At 33.8% G+C, this 26,942-nt stretch overlaps 1 protein-coding gene across 4 annotated transcripts in view; it reads right to left on the bottom strand.

The window, feature by feature from the left end:
- Positions 1-26,942, bottom strand: part of VPS13C (vacuolar protein sorting 13 homolog C) — a 210,849-nt gene that overhangs the window by 80,085 nt on the left and 103,822 nt on the right. For all 4 annotated transcript variants that reach the window (XM_044665387.1, XM_044665388.1, XM_044665389.1 and 1 more), the window contains 8 exons: positions 24,423-24,559; positions 14,275-14,431; positions 13,827-13,906; positions 11,165-11,224; positions 10,183-10,345; positions 3,662-3,775; positions 1,158-1,261; positions 332-499 (listed from right to left, as the gene is read on the bottom strand). In XM_044665387.1, the coding sequence (XP_044521322.1) occupies positions 332-499; positions 1,158-1,261; positions 3,662-3,775; positions 10,183-10,345; positions 11,165-11,224; positions 13,827-13,906; positions 14,275-14,431; positions 24,423-24,559 (983 nt within the window). The remainder of the gene's footprint in view (positions 1-331; positions 500-1,157; positions 1,262-3,661; positions 3,776-10,182; positions 10,346-11,164; positions 11,225-13,826; positions 13,907-14,274; positions 14,432-24,422; positions 24,560-26,942) is intronic.

The following is a 26,942-nucleotide window of genomic DNA, read 5'->3' as shown; positions in this document are numbered from 1 at the left end:
GCTAATAACTGATATATGCCAAGGAAAAGTCCTTCAGATATTTTTCTCTTGGTTTAGTCCAGAAATGAGATTTCAAGACTATAAGTCCAAATGAGGAAATCCCCTCTACTAATGTAAAATAACACAAACTCTACAACTAATTTTCTTATAGAGATGTTTAGGGGCAATAAAAAGTTCAGTTACTTATCTAAAAGGTCACACAGCTAGTATGTTTCATAAATGAGGCTTAATAATGTTAAATATGGAACATTTTTAACTACATCAGGTCAAAAATGGTCACAAAAATTGTTTAGGTCCCAATGTAAAAAAAGTGAATAGAAAAGAAACTTACCAGAAGAGACATGAAGAATTTATGAAGATAAACAATTTGAATGCAGCCAACTTTAAGAATTAGTTTGCCATCTACTTTAGACATGTCAGTATAGGCTTTTCCCTCAGTGGCATCTGGATAAAGAGTCATTTGGAACCTAAAGACTTCATCTCCCACTATAGAGACAGCCTGAAAGTATCACATTGTGTTATCACACCAGTTTAATCTTAATGAGCCTTCTTCCTCTAATAGGAGTATGATTCTTTCATAATGGTAAATTTTATGAATCAATTGAATACAGAAGAGAAATGAGACAACTAATATGTTATTTTTAATCAAACTATCAATAAAAAATGAGAGAACGGAAAAGAGAGAGAGAGAAAGTCAGTTGGGAATATATACACATCCACAGGCATTTCACTGCATGTAACATTAGGCTGAATACTGAACATTAACTAGTACATTTTAAGGATTTATTTTATTATAAGAAGGAAGGCAGTAGAGGTACTGTAAAGGAAAGTGTTAATTCTAATGTTCAAGGACCTCCATTAAAATCTTGTCTCTGATACATCCTGTGTCACCATGGTCAAATAACCTAACTGCCAAGAGCCTTAGTTTCTTCAACTGTAAATATGAAGATAGATAGATAGACACATACATACATACATACATATCTATGGATATATCTCCCCAATGATTTTTTTAATAGTTAAATAGTTTTACTTTGGGAAAATTTCAGTTATTTTCCTGGTCATAATAGTTTTCACAAACCTTTTTTTATTGTTTCTCTAATCCAAATTACAAAAAATAAACTTTAATCTTGAAATTTCTATTTATTAAAAATCACCTTTTTATGAATGGACACTGGATCAGCATTTGTAACTATGATATCTTTAAGCCTGGCAAAAACTTCTGTCTCCTTCGACTGCACAGAAATAGATGCATCCATTCCTGTAGGAAACAATTAGTTTTCTCTCTTATTTGCAAGTACAACACAAAGTAAATCTAGCAATATTTAAGCAAAATGGAATCCTGTTAAGATATAGAGTAACAACAATTCTCTTTGCTGAAAAGAATGATTTTTAACTAAACCAACTTTAAAGTGTTGATTTAGATACTACTACCATTAAGGTCAAAGGGCCTCTTCAAATAAAAAGTAAGCATTTTAAATAGAGCTGTGAAAAGTTTTAGCAAGTATTCTAGAATACTGAAAACAATCAGATTAATAACGTGATGCAGTTTCATCATAATAGATTTTAAGTTTCTTAAGGATAGGAGCTTTCCTTTGACTCTTTTTGTATCTCCAATGCTTAGCAAAGTAGCAAGCACATAGCAGAGACTTAATAAATGTTTCTGATTGACTGACTAATTGATCCACTACAGATAATCAAGAGTTAATGATTAACACTAGCCTAAGGAGATGGCTAATGGTTAATAAAAACTAAAGACTAGAGAGCACTAGCTGAATTACTTTTACAAATGACATCATAATTTTAAATTATTTCTAACTAAAAATAAACATTGCCTTGCATGTTCCATTACAATGACATATGAATGCTAGCCAGTCCACTATTAAGGATTTATTTTATCATATTAGAAGCTAGCAGTAGTACTGTGGGAGAAAATTTCCAGGTTCTCTATTAAAATCTGCCTCTGTGCCTGTCACTTACTCCCTTTGTCACCACTGTCAAACCATTTAACTAGCTTAAGCCTGAGAGTCTTCACCTGAAAAACAAAAAGACTGAACAAGAGAGCCCCCAAAGTCCCTTCAAGTGTGAGCTCAGATCTATGATCCAATCAAAACCTTTACATCAGTGATTCCCAAAGTGGGCACTACCACCTCCTGGTGGGTGCTGCAGCAATCCAGGAAGCAGTGATGGCCACAAGTGTATTTATCTTTCCTATTAATTGCTATTAAAATTTAAAAAATAATTATTTCCAAGGGGCTAAGTAATATTTTTTCTGGAAAGGGGGGCAGTAGGCCAAAAAAGTTTGGGAACCACTGCTTTACATAGTCACTAATATTTCTAACATCACATTCAATAATTAAAAGTCCTTATTTAAAAACAGAAAATCTCCCATGATTACATAACATCTTAGGGCAAATAGTACCATCTGAATTAAAAAGAGCTATAAAGCCATTAAATCATAGGGAGAAATTTGAGATAAAAGTCCAAGTTAGTACCAAGACAATTATCCTTATAAATCTTAATTTAAATATCCAAAAATATCCTAAGTATGTGGTTGCTTCAGTAAATTATTATACTTGATAAACATCCAAACCTTTATTAGGACATAGACAGACTTTAGATATTTTAATAAAGAGATGTCCTCTTTAACTATATTTTTTCTGATCCTGCACTAGATCTACACCATGGATAATTTTCAAATCAGGTCTCTGAAAAAAAATTCTTATACAGATGAACTGAAACTTCCTGGACAGAGTAAGAAAATATACATATTGAAAAATATGTCTATCTTATAAACAAATTATAAACTTACTAAGGATTTCACATTTATGAAGCAATTAATCAGTCCTGCATATATTTACAAGTAATAGGGGAAGCTAGACAGCTCAATGGATACAGCACCAGGCCTGGAGTTGAGAGGAGCTGGGTTCAATTCTGTTCTTAGACATTTCATAGCTGTGTAACCCTAGACAAGTCCCTTAACCACGTTAACCACCCTTCTATCTCAAAGTTGTTACTAAGACAGAAAGTAAGTGTTAAAAAGTGTTAAAAAAAAAAGTGTTAAAAAAAAAGTAAACAATAAGCTACCTCCCAAACTGTTCAACATAAATGCATTAGAATGACTATTCAAGAGTATATAAATATTATCATAAAATGATATCATGATATCATAGAGACCTATCAATAAGGCTCTAAAATCTTTTCAGACTCTTAACATAGTAACAACCTTAAAAGCGAACAATTTTTACCAGTTATATTTTTGTATTCAATATTTCTGCTCCAATATAATATGACTCTAAAAGGAATGAAAATGTTATGACTACTGCCTAATAATTTATAAGCTTTAAAAATGATGTTTTAAAATTATTTTGTCAGTCTAGAACATATGTGAAAATTATTTCACTGCTTTGTTTAAAGTCTACTTGAAATAACTAGGAAAAAACTCTCAGGTAACTTTTCATTCTAAAAAAGTTCCATTTCTAAAATTATACAGTATATATGTAAAAAATTGCTCAATGTAACCCCTTAACAATTCACAATACATCCACCATGTACTGTAAACTTAGAAGCAAAGAGCCATCAAACTTTGAAATAAAACTTGTTACATTTTTAAACTATAACACTATATTGGATAAAAGAAGTGATTTACATAATTACTTGCCTTGTATTCTAATATCTGCAATGTTACACTTCTGATCACAGACAAAGATATTAAATGCATTTAGTTGTGCAGTGACTTTCAAATCAAAAACATCTTGATGGGAAATGTCAGGTACTGAAAAGTTAACAAAATATTATGATTAGAGAAGTATTATTTAAATGTAACAAAAAAATTCAGTCTCAAATTCAATGCAATAAGTGCTTTTAGTACCATAAATAATCAAAAAGACTAAACAAAAATAAGATCCTTGAGGTCAGGACTACTTTAATTTTTGTCTATCTCCACTACTTTGAATACAAAAAAGTAAAATCAGTTCCTAATTAAGCACTTAATTGACGTTCATTGAATAGAAATTAATTTTTAAATAATAGGTTAAAACAAAGAAGACAAATTCTAGATTAAGAGGAAAACCAAATATAAATAACATCTCATATTTACATAGCATCTTAAGATCTGCAAAGAGCTTCCTCAAAACAACCAATATGTGATGGTATTATCGTTCCCATTTTATCAAGCTTCAGAAAGGTTAAGTGACTACAAAACAATTCAACAAATTTTTGTTAAGTGTAGGTCTTTAGGACCAAAAAAAATTACATCTCCCTAAAAATATTACTTTTTCCTGAGTCTTGCTCAAAATTGCATAATTAGTATCAGGCCCAAGATTTGAACTCCAGCCCTCTGACATCAAAATCCATTGCTCTTTCACCACCCTGCTTGCTACTATATCATGCTGCCCCTATAACTCAAAAGTACAATTATTTGATTAGGTACTTGAGTAGAGTATCTTTATGCAAAGTCTATATCCTTTCTATGAAGTTTTAACTTACTTCACAAAAACAGTATTCAAATTGTGAAAAACCAATTATCTCTATAGTGTATATGAGAGCTTAGAACAGTTCTAGGCACATGGCAAGTGCTTAATAAATACTTGTTGACTGATTGATAGGGAAGAAAGAAAGGAAACTGTTGAGGGTAATATTGATCTTATATAGGGGTTTAATATTGATAGCCACTTGATACTGATCCGATGGTATAGATAAGCTAAAGCTGTCAAGGGTAAACTATTTGAAGGCAGTGGATGAAATGCTGGACATGGCTTAATCCAACTCTTATTTAATTATATCTATGAGGGGAGTCAGGGACAGGATAAAGGAGATAAGAATAAAAAGGAAATCCTAAGTCTAATATTTCTAAATCAAGTCCCCCAGCCCCAGTCTAAATTTTCTTCTTGTTCAACAAGGTGAACTTCCTTAAACTATTCTCAACTGTCTAAAACCCAATTCTATCTAACTACACTTGTTCTAATAGATGAACTTAAATTTATATTAACCTTCTTAAAATACCTATGAAAATTAACAAACTGTTTGAAGCTAACTGCCAAATGTGGTTGTTAGAATTTCTAGGCTGTCAGACTCCTTTCACAGAGAGCCAGCACCACACTCTGTTCAAGTCAGCTGTTTCTTTCAATGAGAGAAAAGCTCTCACTTCTTCAGGTCTTTTAGATGTTAATTCAACTTCTCAAAGTTAATTCTCTCAAAGAAAATAACAGGTTTCCTCAGAGCAAAGCCTCCAGAGAGAAAGAAGCAGAGAAGATCCCTAGAATCTTAACTGCCACCCTCTTCCTCCTAGTTTCTAAAAGAGCCCACAGCCACCTTTTTCTGTCTCCTTTCTTAAAGGGGAAGTAGTAAAGTAGGCAAACCCCTTTTTCTGTTCTTAAAACTTATCCATAATAAAACTAAATAAATCCTAAAGATAACATTCCCTCCTTTGCTTCATCGAGAACATTCTTCCTCAATGAAGCAATTCATGCAACTAAACTTATTTTAAAATTAAAATAGGAAGAGTTAAACTGAGGTAGAAAGGAAGGAAGGAAGAAAGAAAACCATATTGCGAAATGCAAGTCACACAATTTCATACAGATATTACAGTTACAGACATTTTCAATTACAACAATAACACACTTTTAACTATAATCTTACAGAAACAAACTTACCAAAAGATAATTCAAAATCAATTTAGTGTTACTATATAAAAACATGCAAAAATATACAAGAATATACACTATAACAATATTATACCAACATTTTAATTAAAACATAGCACATAATCCTTTTCAGATCATAAAACAATAAAAATTATATTAATAACTTTATTAATGATTAAGGAAAGACATGGAAAAATACATGGAAAGACAAATGAAAAATTAATTGGCTACTAAATTTAATTCTAAAAAGGGGGTGGGCCAAAGAAAAAATTATAGAAAATCAATTTAATTAAGAAGAATGACAATGAGAAGATATCAAAATTTATGGAATACAGCAAAAGCAATACTTAGGAGGAAATTTATCTCTCTAAATACCTATGTGAATAAAGTAGAAAAAAAGCAGATCAATGAATTGGACATGCAAATGAAAAGAATAGAAAAAAGAACAAATTAAAAATCTCTAATTAGAGGGCAGCTCAGTGTATTGAGAGCCAGGCCTAGAGACAGGAGGTCATAGGTTCAAATCTGGCCTCAGACACTTCCCAGCTATGTGACCCTGGGCAAGTCACTTAATCCCCATTGCCTAGCTCTTACCACTCTTCTGCCTTGGAACCAATACACAGTATTGATTCCAAGATGGAAGGTAAGGATTTTTTTAAAAAATCTCTAATTAAAGATTAATTGGAAATCCTAAAAATCAAAGGGAAAAATAACAAAATTGAAAGTAAGAGCACTATACTAAAAATAAGACTATGAGTTATGAAAAAACATATAAAGCACTGGTTAATTTGATTTTTAAAAAAGGAAAGAAGAAAATCAAATTACCAGCGTTAAAAATAAAAACAGTGAGTTCTGTACCAATGAAAGGAAAATTAAAGTAATCATTAGAAGCTATTTTGCCCAATTAAATGAAAATAAGTCTAACAATCTAAGTGAAATGAATGAATACTTACAAAACTCTAAATTGCCCAGATAAATAAAGGAGGAAATAGAATACTTAAATAATCCCATCTCAGAAAAAGAAATTGAACAAACCATCAATGAACTCTCTAAGAAAAAATCCCTAGGGCCAGATGGATTCACAAGTGAATTCTATCAAACAATTAGAGAACAATTAATCTCAATACCATATAAACTATTTGGGAAAATAGGCAAAGAAGGAATACTACCAAATTCTTTTTCTGACACAAATATGGTGCCGATATCCTAATCCAGGAAGAAGAAAAACAGAGAAAAAAATATATAGGCTAATTTCATTAATGATTAGAGATGCAAATTTTTAAAATAGAATATGAGCAAAGAGACAAGAGCACTATATCACAAGGATCATTTACTATGAACAAAGGGATTATTTAATATTAGGAAAATTATAAGCATAACTGAACATATCAATAGCCAAACTAACAGAAATCATGATTATCTCAACAGATACAGAAAAAAACATTTGACAAAATAGAATACCCATTCCTATTAAAAAACTAGAAAGCATAGTAATAAATGGGTCATTCTTTAAAATAATAATTATTATCTACCTAAAATCATCAGCAAGAACCATATATAATAGGGATAAGTTAGAAGCCTTCCCAGTAAGAACAGGGGTGAAGCAAGGATGCTCACTATCACCATTATTGTTTAATGTTGTACTAAAAATGCTAGCTTTAGAAATAAGTGAAGAAAAAGAAATTAAAGTAACTAAAATAGGGAATAAGGAAACTAAATTATCATTCTTTACAGATGATATGATGGTATACTTCGAGAATTTTGTAGAATCGACTAAAAAGCTAGTAGAAATAATCAATAACCCTACCCCCAAGACAAACACAGGAACTATTTGAACAAAATTTCAAAACACTTTTCCTACAACTCAAGTCAGATCTAAGCAAATGGAAAAATATTAATGGCTCATGAGAAAGTCAAGTTAATATCATAAAAATGACAATTCTACCTAAATTAATTTGCTTATTAGTCAGTGCCATATAATCAAATTCAAAGGGATTCTTTTATAGAACTAGGAAAAAATAATAACAAAATTCATCTGGAAAAACAAAAGGTCAAGAATATGAAGGGAATTAATGAAAAAATGTCAAAGAAGATAGCCTAGCAGTACCAGCTCTCAAACTATACTATAAACCAGTAATCATCAAAACACTCTCGTATAGACTAAGAAAAAGAATGGTGGATCATTGGAATAGATTAGATACACAATATATAGGGCTAAATGTCTTAGCAACCAAGTATCTGAAAAACCCGAAGATCTCAAAATTTGGGATAAGAACTCACTATTTGACAAAATCTGCTGAGGAAAACAGTATGGGAGAAGCTAGATATAGAACAATATCTCACAGCCTATACCAAGATAAGGTCAAAATGATTACATGATTTAGTAAATCTGGGTAAAAATAGAATAATTTACCTACAAATCTATGAAGAAAGGAAGAATTTGTAACAAAATAATAAAAAAAAGCATTATAAGATGCAAAATGAATAATTGTGATTAATTGTGATAAATTAAAAAGCTTTGATACAAATGAAACCAAAGTAACCAAGATTAGAAGAGATACTAAAAACAGGGAAAAAATTCTAGCAAATTTCCCAAATAATAGTCTAATTTCTCAAATTTAAAGAGAATTAAGTCAAATTTATGAAAAAAAAAGTCATTCCCCAAATATCAAATGGTTAAAGAATTTGAACAATTTTCAGATGAAGAAATCGAAGCAATCAATAATTAAATGAAAAAATGTTCTAAATCACGACTGATCAGAGAAATGCAAATTAAAACAATTCTGAGATACCACATCACAACTATCAAATTGGCCACTAGCAGTAAAGGAAAGTCATGAATGGTGGAGGGGATGTGGCAAAATTGGGACACAAATGCACTGTTGGTAGAGTTATGAAGTGATTTGACCATTCTGGAGGGCAATTTGGAACTGTGCCCAAAGTGCTATAAAAGTACTCTTTAAACCTATAATTCCACTACTGGATCTGTATCCCAAAGAGAAAATAAAAAAAAAAACAAAAAACTTACTTTTACAAAAATATATTATATTTGCTGTCCTTCAATTTGAGGAATGGCTGAACAAATTGTGGTATATGTTGGTGATGGTGATGTTGGTCTCTTAAACTCCTTCTCCCATTACCCAACCTTGCTGAGAGACCCCTTTCAATCAAAACTTACAATTATTGCAAAGGATAGAGACAGAAAATAGAAATTTAAATAGAAGAAGGGGGTGGGGGGAGAAGCTTAGGAGTGGGAACCATTAAGGTTCCCTCCTAAGTGGCAGACTCCATAGAAATAGTGAAGAGGGCACCCCATAATCCTTCTGCCCTTCACCCCCTTCCCCAATCCCTGATTTGCAAAAAATAAAAAGCTATTCAACAGTCAGACAGTGTTCCAGAGTGCCTGAGAGACAACGAGGGGGAGGGGAACCATAGCTTGGTCTGGCTGCCTCCATCTTGAAGCCAGACCTCCCACTGTGAAACTGACTGACCTCAGGGGAAGTTTGGGTAAACCCTGTGCTTATTCAGGATCAGACTGGGGTACCACATACCTCCTCTCATAGGGAAGCCTTGCCCCGACTCCTATGGGGCAGCATGATCATCCAGGTTACCCAGTTTCAAGGCGACACCCCCTCAAAGTCTCCCAGTGTATATTTAGCCCCAGGGAAGTGCTGGGAGACAGACTCACCACATAGACTTTCTCTATCTCCCTTCTATCAAACTTCCCTAATTGGCTCCTTCATTATTACAGGTTCTAGTTTGAGATTTTGGTTTTATATGAGCATTCTCTTATAAAATGACCAAAATGTAAGCACATTTTGCATGATTACACATGAATAACTCATATCAATTTGTTTATCATCTCTGAGAAGGGGGAAGGAATGGAGGAAGGGAGACAATTTATATTTCATAATTTTGGAAACATATTTTATTTTTCCATAATAAAATATCTTCACATTTTAAAAATGGAAAAAAATAATGTAGAAATGATAGAGCTTGACAGCTGATCAGATATTAGGATGATAGAATTAGGAGTAGAGCATGACAACTTAATGGAAACTAAAAATCACTCACACTAAAGTACTTTATAATCAAAGTAAAGTTTACATTTCCTTTTTCTTTTATATATGACCTAGTCTGCCTTTGTAGATGTAACTAATAGATTTTTCTGTCATCATTTTATTTTACGAATTATAACAGAAGGTTTTAAAACATTAATTAATTATATTTAATGTTATTTAATTATATTAATATATTTAATATTCTAATTTTGATTAAAAGTATAATAGTTATAGGGGCAGCTAGATGGCTCAGTGGATTGAGACTCAGGCCCAGATATGGGAAGTCCTGGTTTCAAATCTGACCTCAGACACTTCCTAGTAGCTATGTGACCCTGGGCAAGTCACGTAACTCCCATTGCCTAACCTGTATCACTCTTCTGCCTTAGAATCAATCACAGTACTGATTCCAAGACAGAAGGTAAAGGTTTTTTCACAAAAATAAAAATAAAGTATAATCGCTATTTAAAATATAATACCAGCTTTGACAACAGTGCTTTTAGGTTCCTCTATTGGCATTTTCAATTCATATCCCTTCTGATTAGAGGGAAGACCCTGGGATGGAACAGCAGATGACATAAAGTCCATGATGGATAGCAAAGATTCCAAATGGAGCACTAAATCCAATGATGAAAATGACACCTAAATCAACAATAGAAGAAAACTGATTTTAGAAATTGCAAAAAAAAAAAAAGGAATGAAAAAATTTTGTACAAGTTAATCATACAAAATACCACAAAACACCAATGAGGATTAGAGAAAGCTGTCTCCACATTAATTCTTCAAAACTTAAGTGCATTTTTTTATTTTTCACTGGTTTTTCAAAGCTTAACTAATAGTTTACTAAAGATGCAGTACCTTTGATAAAAAATTAGGCCACATTTAAAAAAAAAACTACATTCAATGTTGAAATATGTTTTAGGCAATTTACTTAAATTTAAGTTAAAATCCTCTATACATAGAAGAATGTGTGTTTTAATCTAAATGTATAAATTTACCAGATTCTTTATACAAAAGGCTAGTACAAAGTATGAAAGATCATGTTCTGATTTTGTTCTAAAATTTACTCTGAATCTGAAGTCATTATAAATTGCCATTTCTTTTAAAGAATGTTTTTGTACAGAATTCCTAGAGTACTAACCCAAAAAACTAGCCTACATCATAATGAGCCAAAAAATGTAGTGGTCTAAGATTTTTTAAAGGTACTTTTAAGGGTATACCTTATTTGCTTGCTCTTGAGTCAACCTGAAATTAAACTCAGTGAAGCAATCACTTCCAGGAAGTTAAGATGTCTTCCTATGAGACTTTGTCTTCTATTTTATACACCTACCAGAGAGACTGCTACATTGTCCTACGCTTATATCAATGTTTAAACCCTCAAAATCTGAGAGGGCTACTGGAACTAGATTAAATGATTAACCCCACATTTTGACTCCTGAGAATAAGCTATAAAGTAATTACCTTTACTGTTTGTTTGGTATTATTATGAATAGTTTTAAATTCTGGTCCATCACTGTCTGCCTGCAAGTAAAATAAGATCATATCTCTTAAATACAAACATTAAAAACATACACATTGAATTTATTTTCTTGACTTTTTATAGGGTTATAAACATAATTTCTAAACACTTCACATTTTAATAAAGCTCAGTAAATTTATATCCACAGTATAAAAATGTTTCCACATGATAGAACACTCTGAATGTATGACAAAACTTAATTATTTTCTCCCCTCATATTTCCTCTGCTATATTTTTTGAAAGAAAATGTAGGACCAGCTAGGGGCACTCAGTGAAGAGAGAGCCAAATGTGGAGATAGGAAATTCTAGGTTCAGATTTGGTCTCAGAGACACTTCCTAGCTGTGTGACCCTAGGCAAGCTGCTTAATCCAATTGCCTATCCTATAACACTCTTCTGCCTTGGAACTGATCCTCAGCATCAATTCTAAAATAGAAAGGGTTTTAAAAAATAAAGAAAAGAAAATATAAGGGGACAAATATTTTCCATATAGAATTATTGTTTTTGCTTTTAAAAAGCACATACTGTTACTAGAAAGGATTTCTTGCAGTATATATTTTGTGACCGATAGAGAAGATGAAAGCTTAAAATTAAAAGAATTCAATAGCCTGAGCTGGAAGAGACTTTGAGATCATCTAGATTAATTGCTTCATTTTATAGATAATGAAACTTAGACCCAGAGAAGTGACTTGACCAAAGTCACACAGTAGCATTACAGTTAGATTTAAACTCTTAAATCTTAAAAAGATTTTTTGTTACTTGCTGAGAAAGAAGTTGAACTACTAATCCGAACTTCAATTTAATAATCATTTATCTTCTCATCCCTCATTCTCTTATTCCACTTTACCTCCCTTAATTTAAAGTAATCAAATTTTATATACTCCAACTTTAGTAAGCACCTATGTTTTATGCCTTATGGAGAAAATGATGAAAAATGAGTCACTGTCCTCAAGAAATTCTCAATTCATTAAGGCAAAGGGAAGAAATTTTGGCAGGTGCAAGATTATCTCAAAGTTTGCTCCTAGCTTCAAAATCTATGATCCTTTCTAATGTAGGATACAGAGTAAAAATATGAAAGTGTAAAAAAAGAAATCTAGACAAAGCACTATAAGGAAATATAGAGAAAATATAAAGAAAGAAGAACTTTTATTGGGGTGGGGGGGAAGGAAGTAGAAGAGGGTGGGACTCATCAGTCACAGAAAGTTTCACTGATGAAATAAAACTTGAACTAGATCTTAAAGCAGAGAAGAATTCCAGAAAGCATAGATGGGAAAGCCCTGACCTTCAAGTATAGCAGTTTCCAGGTAAATGTACAGAACTGGGAAACAGCAAGAGTTCAGTTCAGTCAGGCTGGAACTCAGAGAGAATTGGAGAAGAGTTTGAAATAAGACCAAAAATTCAGGTTGAAGCCAAATTGTAAATGGTCTTGGTCCTTTGTCTACAGTATAAGCTCATTAATTTATCACTTATGTGGGAGAATAGAAAAGCATCAGTTTAGAGTTAATGGAACTGGTTAAGCCTCTTTAGGTTTCAGATACCTTGCTTGTAAAATGGGAATGTTGAATAAAACAAACAAAAACAAAAGCTAAAACAAAACTTCTAGAGTATTCCTTATCTCTCATTAATACTTTGAGTATGTGAAATGTTTTTTTAACAGAATAGTAAGATACTTGAATCTTGCTTTGGGAAGACTTTTGATGGCTATGTGAAGGCTACAATTGGGGGGGTGGAGAAGACTGAGAACAAAGAGATTGGTTAGGAGGCTACAATATTCTAGGTGAGAGAGTAAAGGAACTCCTGAACTTGAGGTATAGAGATGAAGGAAAAGAAGATGCAGGATTTGTCAGAATAGATTATGGTAACTAACTATATATGTGATGTGAGACAGGGACAGATGACTAGAAAATCATGTAGATATGAACCAAAAAACAATGATGATGCATAGTTATAGGCAGTTAGGTGGACAGTAAATGGAGCACTGGGCTTAATGTCATGAAAACCTGGGTATAAATCCTGCCTCATATATTTACTACACCTGTGGCCATGACCTTGACTGCTTTTGCTTCAGTTTCTTTAACTGTAAACTAAACGGTGAGGAGCTGTACTAAATGGTCTCTTAAAATTCTTTTCACCTCTAATTCTAGGATCCTATCATCCTATGATTAGTTTGTGCTAATATTTTTTCTCAAATAAAAGATATTTAAGTTTTAATTCTGAAATTAAAATCTAGATGTAAACACTATTTGGCAATTAAACTTTTTCTTCCTTTCTGTATCTCACAAATGAATGCAATTTCACTTTAACTGTTAATTTTTAAGGATAACAGAAATAAGTGAATGAAACAATGTAAAGAAATCTATATTACATTAAATGTACCTAAACTTTAATTTTGAGTTGGCAATTCTCTAGTAGGTGGAATTGAAAATGTTAAAGATGAATAGAAATTTCCAAAGGTAGCAATAGACCAAGACAAACAAGTTTGAATAATTTGCTCTAAGCATATACCATTATACACTTTTTAAAATAGAAGGAGAAGAGGGACAGAAATGCAAATAACATTACTCCATACATACAAATATTAGGGAATTCTAGAAAATAAACAATACCTTTATGAACTCCATTGTTAGAAGTGGTTCATGAGTTATATTACAAGAGTTAATGATATATAGAGGTCCTCCTTTAGAATCTATAAGAAAAAAAAGATTTGCTTGAGAAACCAACACACTTAAAACACTCACACAAAGATAATTATTTTAAAACTTCATTGTCAAACTATAATACAGAATTTCTTTGTATTAATAAACTCTAATGTACAAAAACATATTAACTTACAAAATGACAACTGTCTCTATTTCACTTATAATTATTCCTCAAAAAAATTAACAAATGTTTCTGTTAAACAATGAATTCAAGTGAAAATAAAAATTTACTAAAAATTCAACATACATTGTGTTATAATACAACTCTATAGTTTCTTAGCATGTTAATGAGAAAGAACAGAAAGACCTTTTTCTGCTATAAACTTTTTATATTAAGCCTACATTTCACACTTACCTGAGAAATCATGAGATTGCATATTAATTTTTTTGAGATACATTTTAGCAGTCATATCATAGGTTTTAACTCTGGCTTCCACTCCAAGCTGTGACACATTTAGTACATGTAAAGGCTTTTCTTTTTTATCTGATTTTTTCATCAATGTAACCAGAACCTAAGAAAATAAGCAGCATATATTTAATTGTTTTGAAACATTTTTGAAAACTTCTCTAGATGGAAGAACAAAAAAGTGATGGTATATTATCAAAAATCCAATTATTCTATACCTACATTACTCACTGAGCATAAATTAAGCAGTAGAAGGTACACAAAATCATAGATCTATGGACTATTGCAGCTATAAAATTGTCATTTTAAAGGGTCAGTAAAAAAAATAAATGAATCTAACAATTAAGACTCTAAATCAAATAAAAGTTATTTCCTCCATAAATTTCACTATTATTCCCATTCTAAACCTAGGGGAAGGAAACTGCTAATGAACTAGCAGGATTTGGGGCTGGAATAGACCTCGAAGAATCATTCTGTCCAATCCTCTCATTTTCACAGACTACGAAGTCATGGCATATCAAGTGATTTGTCCAACATCAGAGAAGGAACAAATAGCCAAAAAACAAATGAAAAGCATCAAAAAACACATGAAAAAAATCAGAAAATGAACTTGACTTTCTTCATTTGAGGGATGGGAATACTGAACATACTATGAAATTTAGATGATGTGTTGATTGATTTTAATGAACTTTTCTCCCTTCTTTTTTTAGTTTTCCATTTTTTTGTTCCATCTGGGGAAAAAAGATATCAATAAAAATGTAAGACAGGAACTTTTCAAGATTTGTTTTTGCCTTTTCCACATCTAACACATAACACCTGGCAAATAGCAAAGGTTCTTTAAAGCCTTTATTTTTCGTTGTCATTGCCTTCAAGAACACAGAAGCATGCCTTGCCTTTTGGGTTATCGGCCCATTTACAAATGAGTTGGTTCCTACATGTAGGTTTAAAACATATAGTCCATTTGAAGGAAAAATCTAGTTAGCTAATAACAGAAAAAAATTTTTCAGAGGAATCCACAAAAAGCAGGTAATGTCTTGATTTTACTTTTTAAAGACAATGTCGTTACCAACAAGGTAATAAAGGCAATAAACACCTGTGATAACCAAAAGTCAAGGTCTTTTTCCTTCTAAAACATTATGTTAAGAGTTTTCACTGTCTTTTATAGTGTATCTCCTTTTTAGTAACTGATCTGAAAACTGCCTAGAGTGACAATGAGAACATACATGCAGCACATACAATTAGAAAATAGGATTAGTAAACTCAATTTCATTATCCAATTCTTTGGGGTTTAAAGAAGGTCCTTAACCTAGTGATCATGTTTCCAATAATTAAAAAGAAGTAGCAAATAAATAACAGTCTTGTGTCATGAGAAAATTGAGGGAATTGAGGGCATTAAGAGAGCAAGCTGTTAAGTGGTTAACTAAGGAAACAGTGAACCATACTGACTCTATCTTGTAACTCAACTTGAGCTACCTTAGATCCCTTTCAATATAATTATGGGCCTAATTCAAACTCTTATTTTATGAGAGAAATTTATTATCATTTGTGAAATTGAGATAAAACCTTATTGCATTGCTTGAATCTAGTCAGGCATTGCTGGGAAACAAGACCACCTGTATTTGCTATTTAAATACCCTCAACAAAAAACCTATGTTATGCTGACCGGAAATGCAGTCAGAGCCAGAGACTGTTTATAAGGATTTTTTTTCAGAATTATCTGCCTCAAACAAGCCATATGTCTTATCTAAAATTGGCCCCATACTGATCAGTTATTGTTTCCATGTTCCTTTGATTGTAGATAGATACTTGGGAAGTTCTCTCCTGTTCATTCATCCCCTCCCAACTTGGAGAGTCCCAAATCTGTCATTCAATTAGAAATCTGATTACCTAATATTATAATGTCTCCTTTTAATTAATTGGTCTTATTTGATTAATTGCTTTTATAGTATAAAATTTGTCTGTCACCCCCTAATTCAGGATCTAGCCCCAAACTAAGGAAAGAGATTGCTCCCAATTTGTTAGGCAACTGGTATGCATTACTTAATAAATTGATATGCTCAGAAGATCAAACTTTTGTTTCCTCAATCATTTCATCTTTTACTCAGTATAGTGTCAAATTTTCCAATAATATTGAGGTTTTGTGAATCAAAATCAAATGATAATCAGGAAGAACTACTAAACATAGATAAAGAAAATAGCTTTTGGAAAACAAAAGCAAAACATGCCACTCAAAACAGAAAAAATTAAAAATATTTTTGTAAATGTGATTGGCCACATTCTCCTGATAGGGTAGAAAGAAGTACTAGCAATTCAAATGTTATTCATTTTTAAGCTAATGTCCATTAAACTTACAAATGATAAGTTATGCTGTACTATACCTTTATCTATCTGCTAGGAAGAACAAAACTCCTAATTAAAAGTAACTTACTCCTTTTGAAATATTCTTTTTTTATATAGACCTACGTATCAGAAATAGATTAAAGCAAAATCTCTAAAGCTATATGACAATAAAGAAAAATAGGGCAGGAGGAAATCATTAATACTGTTCTAGGAATATGCAGGGATTTAATAGGTAACTTCTTTTTTAAAGAACCCTTATTTCGCATGTTAGAATCAATACTATAAATTGGTTCTGTAACAATTAAAATTGGGTTTTGACTCAATATGAGAATTATAAAAGTGAAATTGTGGTCACCGTTTATAAAATATTAGCCCTTAAGTCAGAAAAATTGTTAGCAGCTTTTATTTATAACAAGGTAGGGATACTGAAAGTGGGAAATGTAGGAAGGAGACAGAGCCTTATCTAGCCCACTTCCCTACATGCTGCTCTGGTGAAGTCTGGCTCAGCCCCTGGCTGAGGCTCTGTCAAGTCCTGATCTCCATGTGGAAGTCCTGGTAGTCCTCAGCCAGAAGTCCTGGTGGTATCTTCAGCAAGAGTTCCATCAACACAGAATGACTCCAAGGAAAAATGTGTCCCTTCAGCTCTTCTCACCAATACAGAATCCAAGGGAAGAATCTCTCCAAAACCCAAGGAAGGAAAGACCAGAAACCAGTAACTCCAAAAGCCAAGGCAACAATGGTCTCCAAGGAACTAGTCTCTCCAAAAACCAAGGAAGGAATGGGATCAGATCATGTTGGTCTCTTCTTTTATACTCCTTTTTCCATGTCATTTCCTGTCTCTCTCCCTCTTTATAGGAATCAACTGTAGGCTTCCAATGTGTCTAGCACTGCCCAGGGCTGGGCAGTGACCTTTGGAGATGAGAGTTTCCTCTAGTAAGTGACTTGTGAATTCTCTTACCTAATGGTCAGCTAGCTACTAAGTAGGGGTGATTTGATTAACTAAAATAGACAAAGGAAGAGTTAATCCTATCTTGACAATTCCCACTGTGATTCTATTGGGAGACCAGCAAGATGAAATCTCCTTGATTTATATGCCTAGTCTCCCCAATGAATCACTTCACATAACTAGCTTATATGTCTAAAGATCTTCTAGTTAAAGGTGCATACAATATTGTACTTTCAAAGAAGAAATTATAATAGTTGGTGATAAGAGGGAAATAAAAGAGAGCAAAACCAATAATTGGTAGACGAACTGACAAAGAGCCAATTAGGGGGAAATCCCCTTTGGCATAAGAGTTTACATTCAGAATGTGTTCAACCCCCTTCAGTTCCGTTGACTACATCCCAAAGATTTTCTGGATCTTCAGATGCAGTGTAGATTTCTTTATGGCACTTTCTCCAAACAATCCATTTTCTTGATTTAGGGAGTTAGCAAGCGGCTTTTCCTGAAATTTCTTCAAAAAAATTTTAAATCTTGGATTTTACGAAAATTATACAATCCCCTGGGGAGAGTGTTGACAAACACCCAGATCAACTCAGGATATATGATTGAAATATGGGGTATATCAGTCAATTGTCAAAAGAAAACAAAAAATGAGAAAAAAAATAGAAGAAAAAAAATCAAAATTTTAGTGAAAAAAAAATCTCAAAATCTATGTATATAAAAATTATGAGGAAAAAGAAATAAATCCATAACAGTTCCTTGTATTACTAGAAAGGCTCGATTAAAGTGGTTTATATCCTACAAGTCTGCAGGACAATTGTAGTAATATAGCACTTACCCATTGGTCACCAGGACTACAGAAAATTGCCATACTATAAAGAGAGAAAAGGGACTTTTTGAAGTAAATGGGAACTATGCAATTCCCTGGTCTGATTTTAACTCAGATCTTAGGGATAGGGGAGCCAAAATGAAAGCCAAACTTAGGTACTTGTCTGAATTTGACACAGGGAAATCCTGTATCTAACATTGTCAAATAGCTGCTTCCTCAAACATTAAAACAAGTCCTCTGTCTTGTCACAGATCTCATCAACCTCACAAGGACTGTTGGTCTCCTTGACCTTGTGCTTCTTGGCACTGTACAATGGCTCTTTTGTGATCCCTTCTTCTGGAATCAGACACAATTATTAATCAAAGTTCCACGATATTTAACAAGCAAAGGCAGGTTTCCATAGTCTAAAGCTTTTTGGGTAGGCATTGATATTAGCATTAATAGCTATTGTAAACTTATCCTTCAAAATCCAAAACATTGATACTGATTACATGTACTTCAAGTAAAAGAAGTAAAAAAGAAAAAATCAAATATTCTATTGCAAGTGAAAAGAAAAGTGATAATAAGAAAATTCAGGAATTCAATGTGTCAGCCAAAACAGTATCTACTTGTCTCCAATGAATGTGACAGGATAGTTAATCAGTGTCAATAGAAGGTACTCGTTTTACATGTGAGAAATGTTTCCAAGAGTCATTTTTGATAGCTGTTGGAGTGATTAACAATACCTGAAACGAACCTTCCCAGGCAAGCTGGGTTCCTCCAGTGCACTGGAAGTCCTTTATGTATACTATGTCTCCTAGTTGTAGGTCATGAAATGAGAAGTCTATAGATCCTGCTTGTACTACAGCTCTGGATTCAGGGAGCTCTCTCAATTGCTCTACAAGTTCTTTATATAGGAAGCAATAGAAGTGTTGTCGTTCTCCCCACCTCCCCCCCACCTAGTAATGATGTGTATGCAGGAGAAAAAGGTTTAGTCTATATTCGGGGGGGGGGGGGTCCACAAAGCATCTCAAATGGTGAGATGTGTAGATCTCCCCTGGGCCTGCTTCAAAGATAAAAGAGATAGAAGGATAACTTCAGGCCATTTTAAGTGACTTTCAGTGCACAATTTTCCAATCATAATCTTAAGATCTCTATTCATTCTCTCAAATTAGCTTGAGCTCTGGGCATGATATGGTATATGGAATTTGGGAGCGATTCCCCAAACAAGAATAAATTTAGGTCAGAGCCAAATTGGTAAAATGAATCAATTCATGCTGGCAGGCCAAAGCGAGGAATAATTTCTTTTAAGAGCACCTTGGCAACAAAAGCTGCTGTGGCTCAGGCCAAAGGAACCACTTCTGGCCATCTGATCCATTATAAGTAGACAAAATTTATAATGTGCAGCCTTTGATATCATGATAAAGTTGATTTGAAGATGCTCAAAAGGTATATAAGCCAAAGGGTGCCCACCAAACACTTTGCCACAAAATGCATGTTGATTAAAAGAACTTAATGATCTCTGCATTTGTGATACATTTTCCAGTTGAGGTTAAAAATCCCCTTTGGAGCCATAGCATTCCCACTGCATGACATATTCCAAATGCATATCTAGGGTCCTTGTAAATTATTGCCTTCTTATCTTTGTCAATTATACAGGCATGTTTTAGAGCTATCAGTTCTGCACTTTAAGCACTTATATTTGAGGGCAGTGAAGCTGACTACACAGTGGCACATGCCATCCCTGAGGAAAGAAGAACCTTCAGTGGATAAGACTAAGTCTGGGTTGGCTAACAGAATGTCCAAGAGTTTATCACAAGGCTTTTCAACCATGGACACTAAAGATTCACAACTGTGCAATGGTTCTCCTTGTGTAATTAATATCTGTACCCTAGAACTACAATTCCCAGTACTCCACTCTCTTCCTCACATTACATGCTGACATAAGGAAGATATAAATTTGGTGTAGTCCCACCTCTTCTCTTCCTGATGCAGCTTTGGTGGAGCGGGCCTTTTAAACAGACAAAGAGAGCTTGGTCACATGGTCTTATTTTGTTAGATAATTACCTTTTTATTCCTTTACTTCTAGTCATCATTAATAAACTTTATAAAATATAACACTTGGAATATTTGACATTAATTTAAATCATACATCCTGAAACGGGTAAATCTAGAAGCAAGGTTGCAGGGTTAAGAACTGTAGAGCACTTTAAGGTAATATTTTCATTACCTAACAAGGTTACTTCGTATCTTGTGAGTCTATGACGGTTCAGGGATTGAATTTTTTGTCAGTGCTATAAGGTGTTTAGTGATTACCCCCTAACAAGTGATCCACTGTCTACAAAACCTTGTTGCTCCAAAAATTGCTCTAAAGTGTTTCTTAGTTGGTGCTCAATTTCTGAATATCTTCAGTGTGCTTAGAGGAAATGGAGTGGGCACCAGCAGTTAAAATAAATCCTAAATATTCCATTTTTGGGAGACACCACTGAACCTTTGCCTTGTAGCTCTAAAAGATGTTTGCTATTGTTATATTCATAACCTGGGAAATGATGGATGCCACCTTGAATGACAAGGAAGGCAGTTGGAAGACACGGAATGTTCCCAGGTGCCGTGAGCCAGGGGCAAACATTGGTTGGCCTGACAGTATAAATACCCCAGACAGTCACTTGGAAGGGGTCTTTCTGGGTCTTTTAGTTCTTTCTAGGTCTCTCTGGACTGGGAAATCTCTGAGTGGGTGGTGAAGGGAGGCAGGCAGGTCTATGAAGAAGAGGGTAGGAGGAATCTGAATATTTCCTGAAGACTGTGAGAGCTAGTATATCACCAAACACTGGTAGTGAGAAAGTTGAGAGAATAAATAACATAACCAACACGGCTGTATCAACAGTAGACTATTCTCTGGCTTGGCTGTGGGCAGGCTGGGCCAGAGGAGTAGCGGATAATAAGCTCCAGCTTTTACTAAATCAATAGCCTCCAGTCCTGATTGTCAGTTAGTTATAGATATTAGATTGACAGGGTCTCTAATCCCCATTCCTTATCCTGTTTATCCTTTCCCTGATTATAGATAAAGAGAGTTTAACAAGTACCTTCCTGAGTGGTCTTTACATCACGACCCTTGGTGAGGGAGTCAACGCAGTCAGATATCAAACGTGATTCAAGGCAAATCAAAGCCCTATATTAATCTATACAACCCCAGGTTGGACCTGGAAAGGTTATCCATCCATCTAACCTTTGGGGGGTCCTCCCTGGGGAACTGTTAGAGAAAAGGGGAAATTATAACAACTATCAAGGGTGATCGGGGTTGGTGTTCCTCCATCATCTGCAACTAGGGAGAATACAGATAGATACATTCACATCACTGTATATCTATATCTCCTTAGGACCCCTTTTCTGTTTATAACACTATCCTCCTGGCATACTGAGGCATTTGGTGAGGCCAAGAGCAAATCATCTACAAATTATATCAAACAGCTATTCTGAAATTCAATATTGTCTAAATCCTGTTTTAAAATTTGTGAGAACAACGTGGAATTGTCCACGAACCCTTATGGCAGCTTGGACCAAGTACATTGGGAACCTTTCAAAGGTGAAGGCAAATATATTCCTGGAATTTTCATGAATAAGGATTGAGAAGAATGCTGAGCACAGGTCCAACACAATAAAATATGTGGCTGTGCTAAGAATAGAGAAGATAATTGTAGCTGGGTTGGGAACCATAGGATGCTTTTTTATGACATGATTATTTACAGCCCTTAAATCTTGTACAAATCGATATACAGGTTTTCCATCTATACCTAATTTTGGCCTTTTTACAGGCAGACTAGGTGTATTATATTCAGATTTGCATGGAATTATTCTATCTTGCTCAATTAATGAATTTATCACTAGGGTAATTCTCTCAATTGCCTCTTTTGATAGGGGACACTTTGGAATGGAAGGAGGTGGGCCACATTTTGTCTTAATTTAAACAGGAATAGCTGATTTGAGTAGGCTAACATTGGAAGAAGATATGGCCCAGAGAGTCGGAGGTGGGAGGTTTCTTCACCTCCTGTATAAAAGAAGTACAGGAAGCAAATTTAAGGATTCCTCAGGCAATTCTATTATTATAGAATCATCTTGAGAGAATGTTATTGTGGCTCTAAGTTTGCATAAAAGATCTCTCCTCTTCACAGTTCTAAGGAAGAGCAATAAGGGCTGGGCAATGGGGATTCAGTGACTTGCCCAGGGTCACACAGCTAGGCAATGCCTGGGGCCAAATTTGAATCTCTCATCTCCAGGCCTGGCTCTCTATCCACTGAGCCAACTAGGTGCCCTCAAATATCTTCTATATAATATCCTTCTCTCTACTCTTAAGGATTTTTTTTAATTTAATTTACTTTTTATTTTCTGCTTCCCTAAAATGCCTTATTCATACTAAAAATACTTCATCAAGTCTAAACCAAGGTATATTTCAGATCTCATTTTACTTTTTAGAAATTAAGTTTCAGTTCATGCTAACATTTTCCCTCTGACATATGTGGCTACATAAATATGGCTAAAACTTGATAAGAATTGCTAATATAAAGTTTTAAAAACATCACTAAAAAAAGATAACAGAGAGCCCACACTACTCAAAACAAGAAGCATATGGTTTCCCTGAGTAGGCTACAATACATTACCAGCAAACAATTGTACAAAAAAGGTGCAAAAAAAAACCAATGCTCCTAGACATATGTCTATCAGCACTGTAAGGACAGAATTGCAAGAGTGGAGCTCTTAGAATGTTTGGAACAGAGATGAGTGACAGAGCAATGGTTGGGCCTGGAGCAAAGGATTGTGGGGAAGAAAGAACCTTGAAGGAGAGCTTCATTCTGGGATCTCTGAGGGGAGAGAAAGGACTCTTGGGTACCTCGAGATCTAGAGAAGGCCTCAAAGGGATTTCCTGGAAACAGTTGGATACCCCGAAACCTGTGTTGTTCCTGAATCAATCTGAGACCATTGAGGAAGAGTTCCAGGCTACACCAGGGCTTCAAAGAGACAATGATCTCTAGCCCCACACCTCCAGGTTTTAGGCCAATTGAGAAGATTCATAGGCTGTCTGCCTTACAACAGAGACCCCCTAATATCAATATCAATCTGTATTTAGCTTAGGAATAAGATATAAGGAAGGGAAGGTGAATTCCTAGTCTCACCATTTGGCTTGGCCAGAGGAAGAAGGACCTTGATTGGGATTAGTTCAGGGAACCCTTATTACCAATGCCCTTCCCCCATCTCCTACAATATTAATATCAGTAATAATAAACTTTGGAAAGCAGTCAGATAAAGAGATTCTTGAGAAAGGGATACAGAGGGGAAAAAAGGGAGTGGAGAGGGCTGCCAGCTTAAGGCTTGACTCCAACAGTCAAGCCCCCCTGTCATGCAGCTTTGACCTGGCAAGGTGGTCTGACTAAAAGGGGTTCTTTAGGCTGCTAACCCTGGGGACATATTATCATTATCCCCAAGAAAAAACCCTTATCAGGCTATTGTCACTTGCCCATTCTCTGCAAACACACCTTCATACAGAGAATACCTGACAAACTCAATCATTCAAGTCTGTCATCCCACTAACATCCCAGGGACCTCTCCAAATATATCCCTTTTACAGCACAAAAAGGGAAGCCAGACTTAGGATAAGAGTGAGAGATGACAGAGCAGAGAGCTGCTGTATTAACATCTCTGCAACTTCAAGTGATCTAGAATGGTAGTGCATCCTCCCAAAGAAGATAATACATGAGAGTACATGGACAAGAATGCAAGAAGATAAGAAGTCATGGAAGAACTGTGATCTGCATCACTGAAGGGAGTATACAAATCCACTGAAGCACAGGAGTTTCAGAAGGGAATATACAAACCCACTGAAGTATAAAAGTTTCAGAAGATTAAATTCATAATGGGGATATTTTTACTTTCAAAAAGTTGGTTAACTAAATTTGTATGAGCAATTCTAACCTTTTAACTATCCTCAAACAAAATGTAGTTCTAAATATTCACCTCTTTAATTTCAAAATTCAGCAGCACATTAGTGACATCTTCTGAAACAATTTCTTCAGTTCCAGCAGGTAGAATTCCTTGTGACATTTGCAAACTTTGTTGTGATGTGAACTTCTCAAAAGGTTCTTTAATTTTACCTAAATTAAAAAGAGACAAAAATTATTTAATTCGGTCCTAAAATACCCACACAGGAAAAAAAAAGAGTTATTTCTCCCAACATGAGCTAAGCATTAATATAATATTTGGTTGTATCACATTCCAATGATCCAAAATGTCTCTCTTGTCATACAGTTTTTTGAAAAATCACATAGGTAAACACTGTATAAATTCCACATTCAAACCAGAAAACTTCAACTTTTACTTATTGAGGAACTTTAATCTGAAATTGTATACCAGTATTTTATCAAAATAGGCTCAATTAAAAATGACTAATATAACTTAAATGGTTTACATAAATTTTTGTATATTAATATACAAAACTTTTGATAACTTTTGTTTTAATAACACCTGTATTTCCCTTTGTCTATGCACATCTTTCTTCCCAAAGAACTATACAAAAAAGAATTTAAAGAATAGGAAGGAAAATGTTCAGCAAAACCATCAATGAATTTAAAAAGATCTCATATTACATACTGTGTTTCATGCCCATGAATTCCACTTTGATAAGTGAAAGGGAAGGAAGAGGAGAAGACATATCTTTTTATATGTATTCTTTGAGGTTGACTATGGCTATTATAATTTCACAGGATTCATTTTCAATTGTTTTGTTGTTGCTCTTTCTATTTACATGTGTATATGGCTTTTCTATTTCAATTTTGTTTAATTTTTTTACATTTTTCCAGATTACATGTCAATTCAGTTTTCAATTATAATTTTCTGACATTTATCCATATTCTCTCCTTTCCTTCCATATTCTGACATAATCCATATTCTCTCCTTTCCTTCCCCTTCCCCAAAATGATAATATGATATAGATTGTACATATATTATTATACAATACATATTTCCATGTTGATCATGTTGTAAAAGAAAACATACCACTTACACTAGAGAAAAATTAATGGAGAAAATTAAGTGAATAATCTGCATTTAGACCCCATCAGTTCCTTTTATAGAAGTAGATAGCTTTTTTCATCATGAATCCCTAGGAGTTGTCTTGGATCCTTGCTTTCTCTGATAATAGTTAAGTCATTCATAGCTGATCATCATATATTATTGATAATGCTGTGTACAATCTTCTCCTGGTTCTGCTCACTTCAATTTGCATCACTTTGTGTAAGTCTCTCCAGGATTTTTATGATCATCTTGCTCATTATTTCTTATGGCACAATAGTATTCCATTACAATTTTATACCACAATTCATTCAGCCTATCAAACTGATGGACATCTCTTCAGTTTCATTTCTTTTCCACGACAAAAATTGCTGCTATGGTTTTGTAAAAGTAGGTCCTATTTTGATCTATTTAGGATATAGACCTACTGGTAGTACTGCTAAGTCAAAGGGTATACATAGTTTTATGGTCCTTTGGGTACTTCTATTTACTTTGCATCAGTTTATAAAAGTCTTTCCAGGTTTTCTTATGTTCATTGTTTATATTTATTGTTTGCTATAGCATATTCATATTCTATTGCATGAAATGTACCATGATTTGCTCATTCACTAAAAATTGGCTATTTTGCTTACAATTCTTTGATACCACAAAAAGCACTATAAATATTTTGGTCTATATGTAACCTTTTGCCATTGACCACACTGGGGCATTTGCCTATGAGTGTAATTTCTAGGTCAAAAGGTATGTTAAAAAAAAAAAAAAAAGGTATGAGCATTTTCATCTCTTTTATTTGTACAAGTACAACATGCTTTCCAAAATAGCTACAGCAATTCAAAATTTCACCAATGATTTAATGAATTCATAGGTTTGCCCTTCTATAGCACCTCCAACATTTCCATCTTTTGTCATCTTTTTAAATACCTGCCTAATAGGGAGAGGTTTTTGGTCTTATATATTACTGATATTTGTTTGCACATATTACATATCAGGCCTGAAGCAAAGCTTTTTGATACAATGATTTTTCCAATTAAACTAATTTTTTTTTCCTAAATGCATTTTGTTAATGCAAAAATTTTGCAATGATGAAGCATGCTATTCAATATGCAGAAAAATATAAGCATTATTCTTATTGTTCATCATTGTTCATCATTGTTCAGCATTATTCAGCATTGTTCATCTCCAATCTGGGAATTTGTTTTGACTATGCATATCATTAAGAGGGTTTATATTCTTTTTCTTTTTTCCAATGGGATTGATAAGGGAGAAGAGGACTGGGGCTTTATTTCCATTCAGGAAAAAAATGGATAAAAGGAAAGCCAAAAAGAATCATTGACAATCAAAACAGCTTTGAACACTACATGACAAAGTTCTAATTACAGGAATGATTTGCAATTTCACATGCAGCTCTCTCCTCTCCTCTCCTCATTATTGTTGACTATCAAATTGTTTCTACTTGTTTGTTATGTT

The sequence above is a fragment of the Gracilinanus agilis genome, chromosome 2, assembly GCF_016433145.1.
Source record: "Gracilinanus agilis isolate LMUSP501 chromosome 2, AgileGrace, whole genome shotgun sequence".
Classification (NCBI taxonomy): Eukaryota; Metazoa; Chordata; class Mammalia; order Didelphimorphia; family Didelphidae; genus Gracilinanus; species Gracilinanus agilis.
This window is presented reverse-complemented; position numbering and strand designations above follow the sequence as displayed.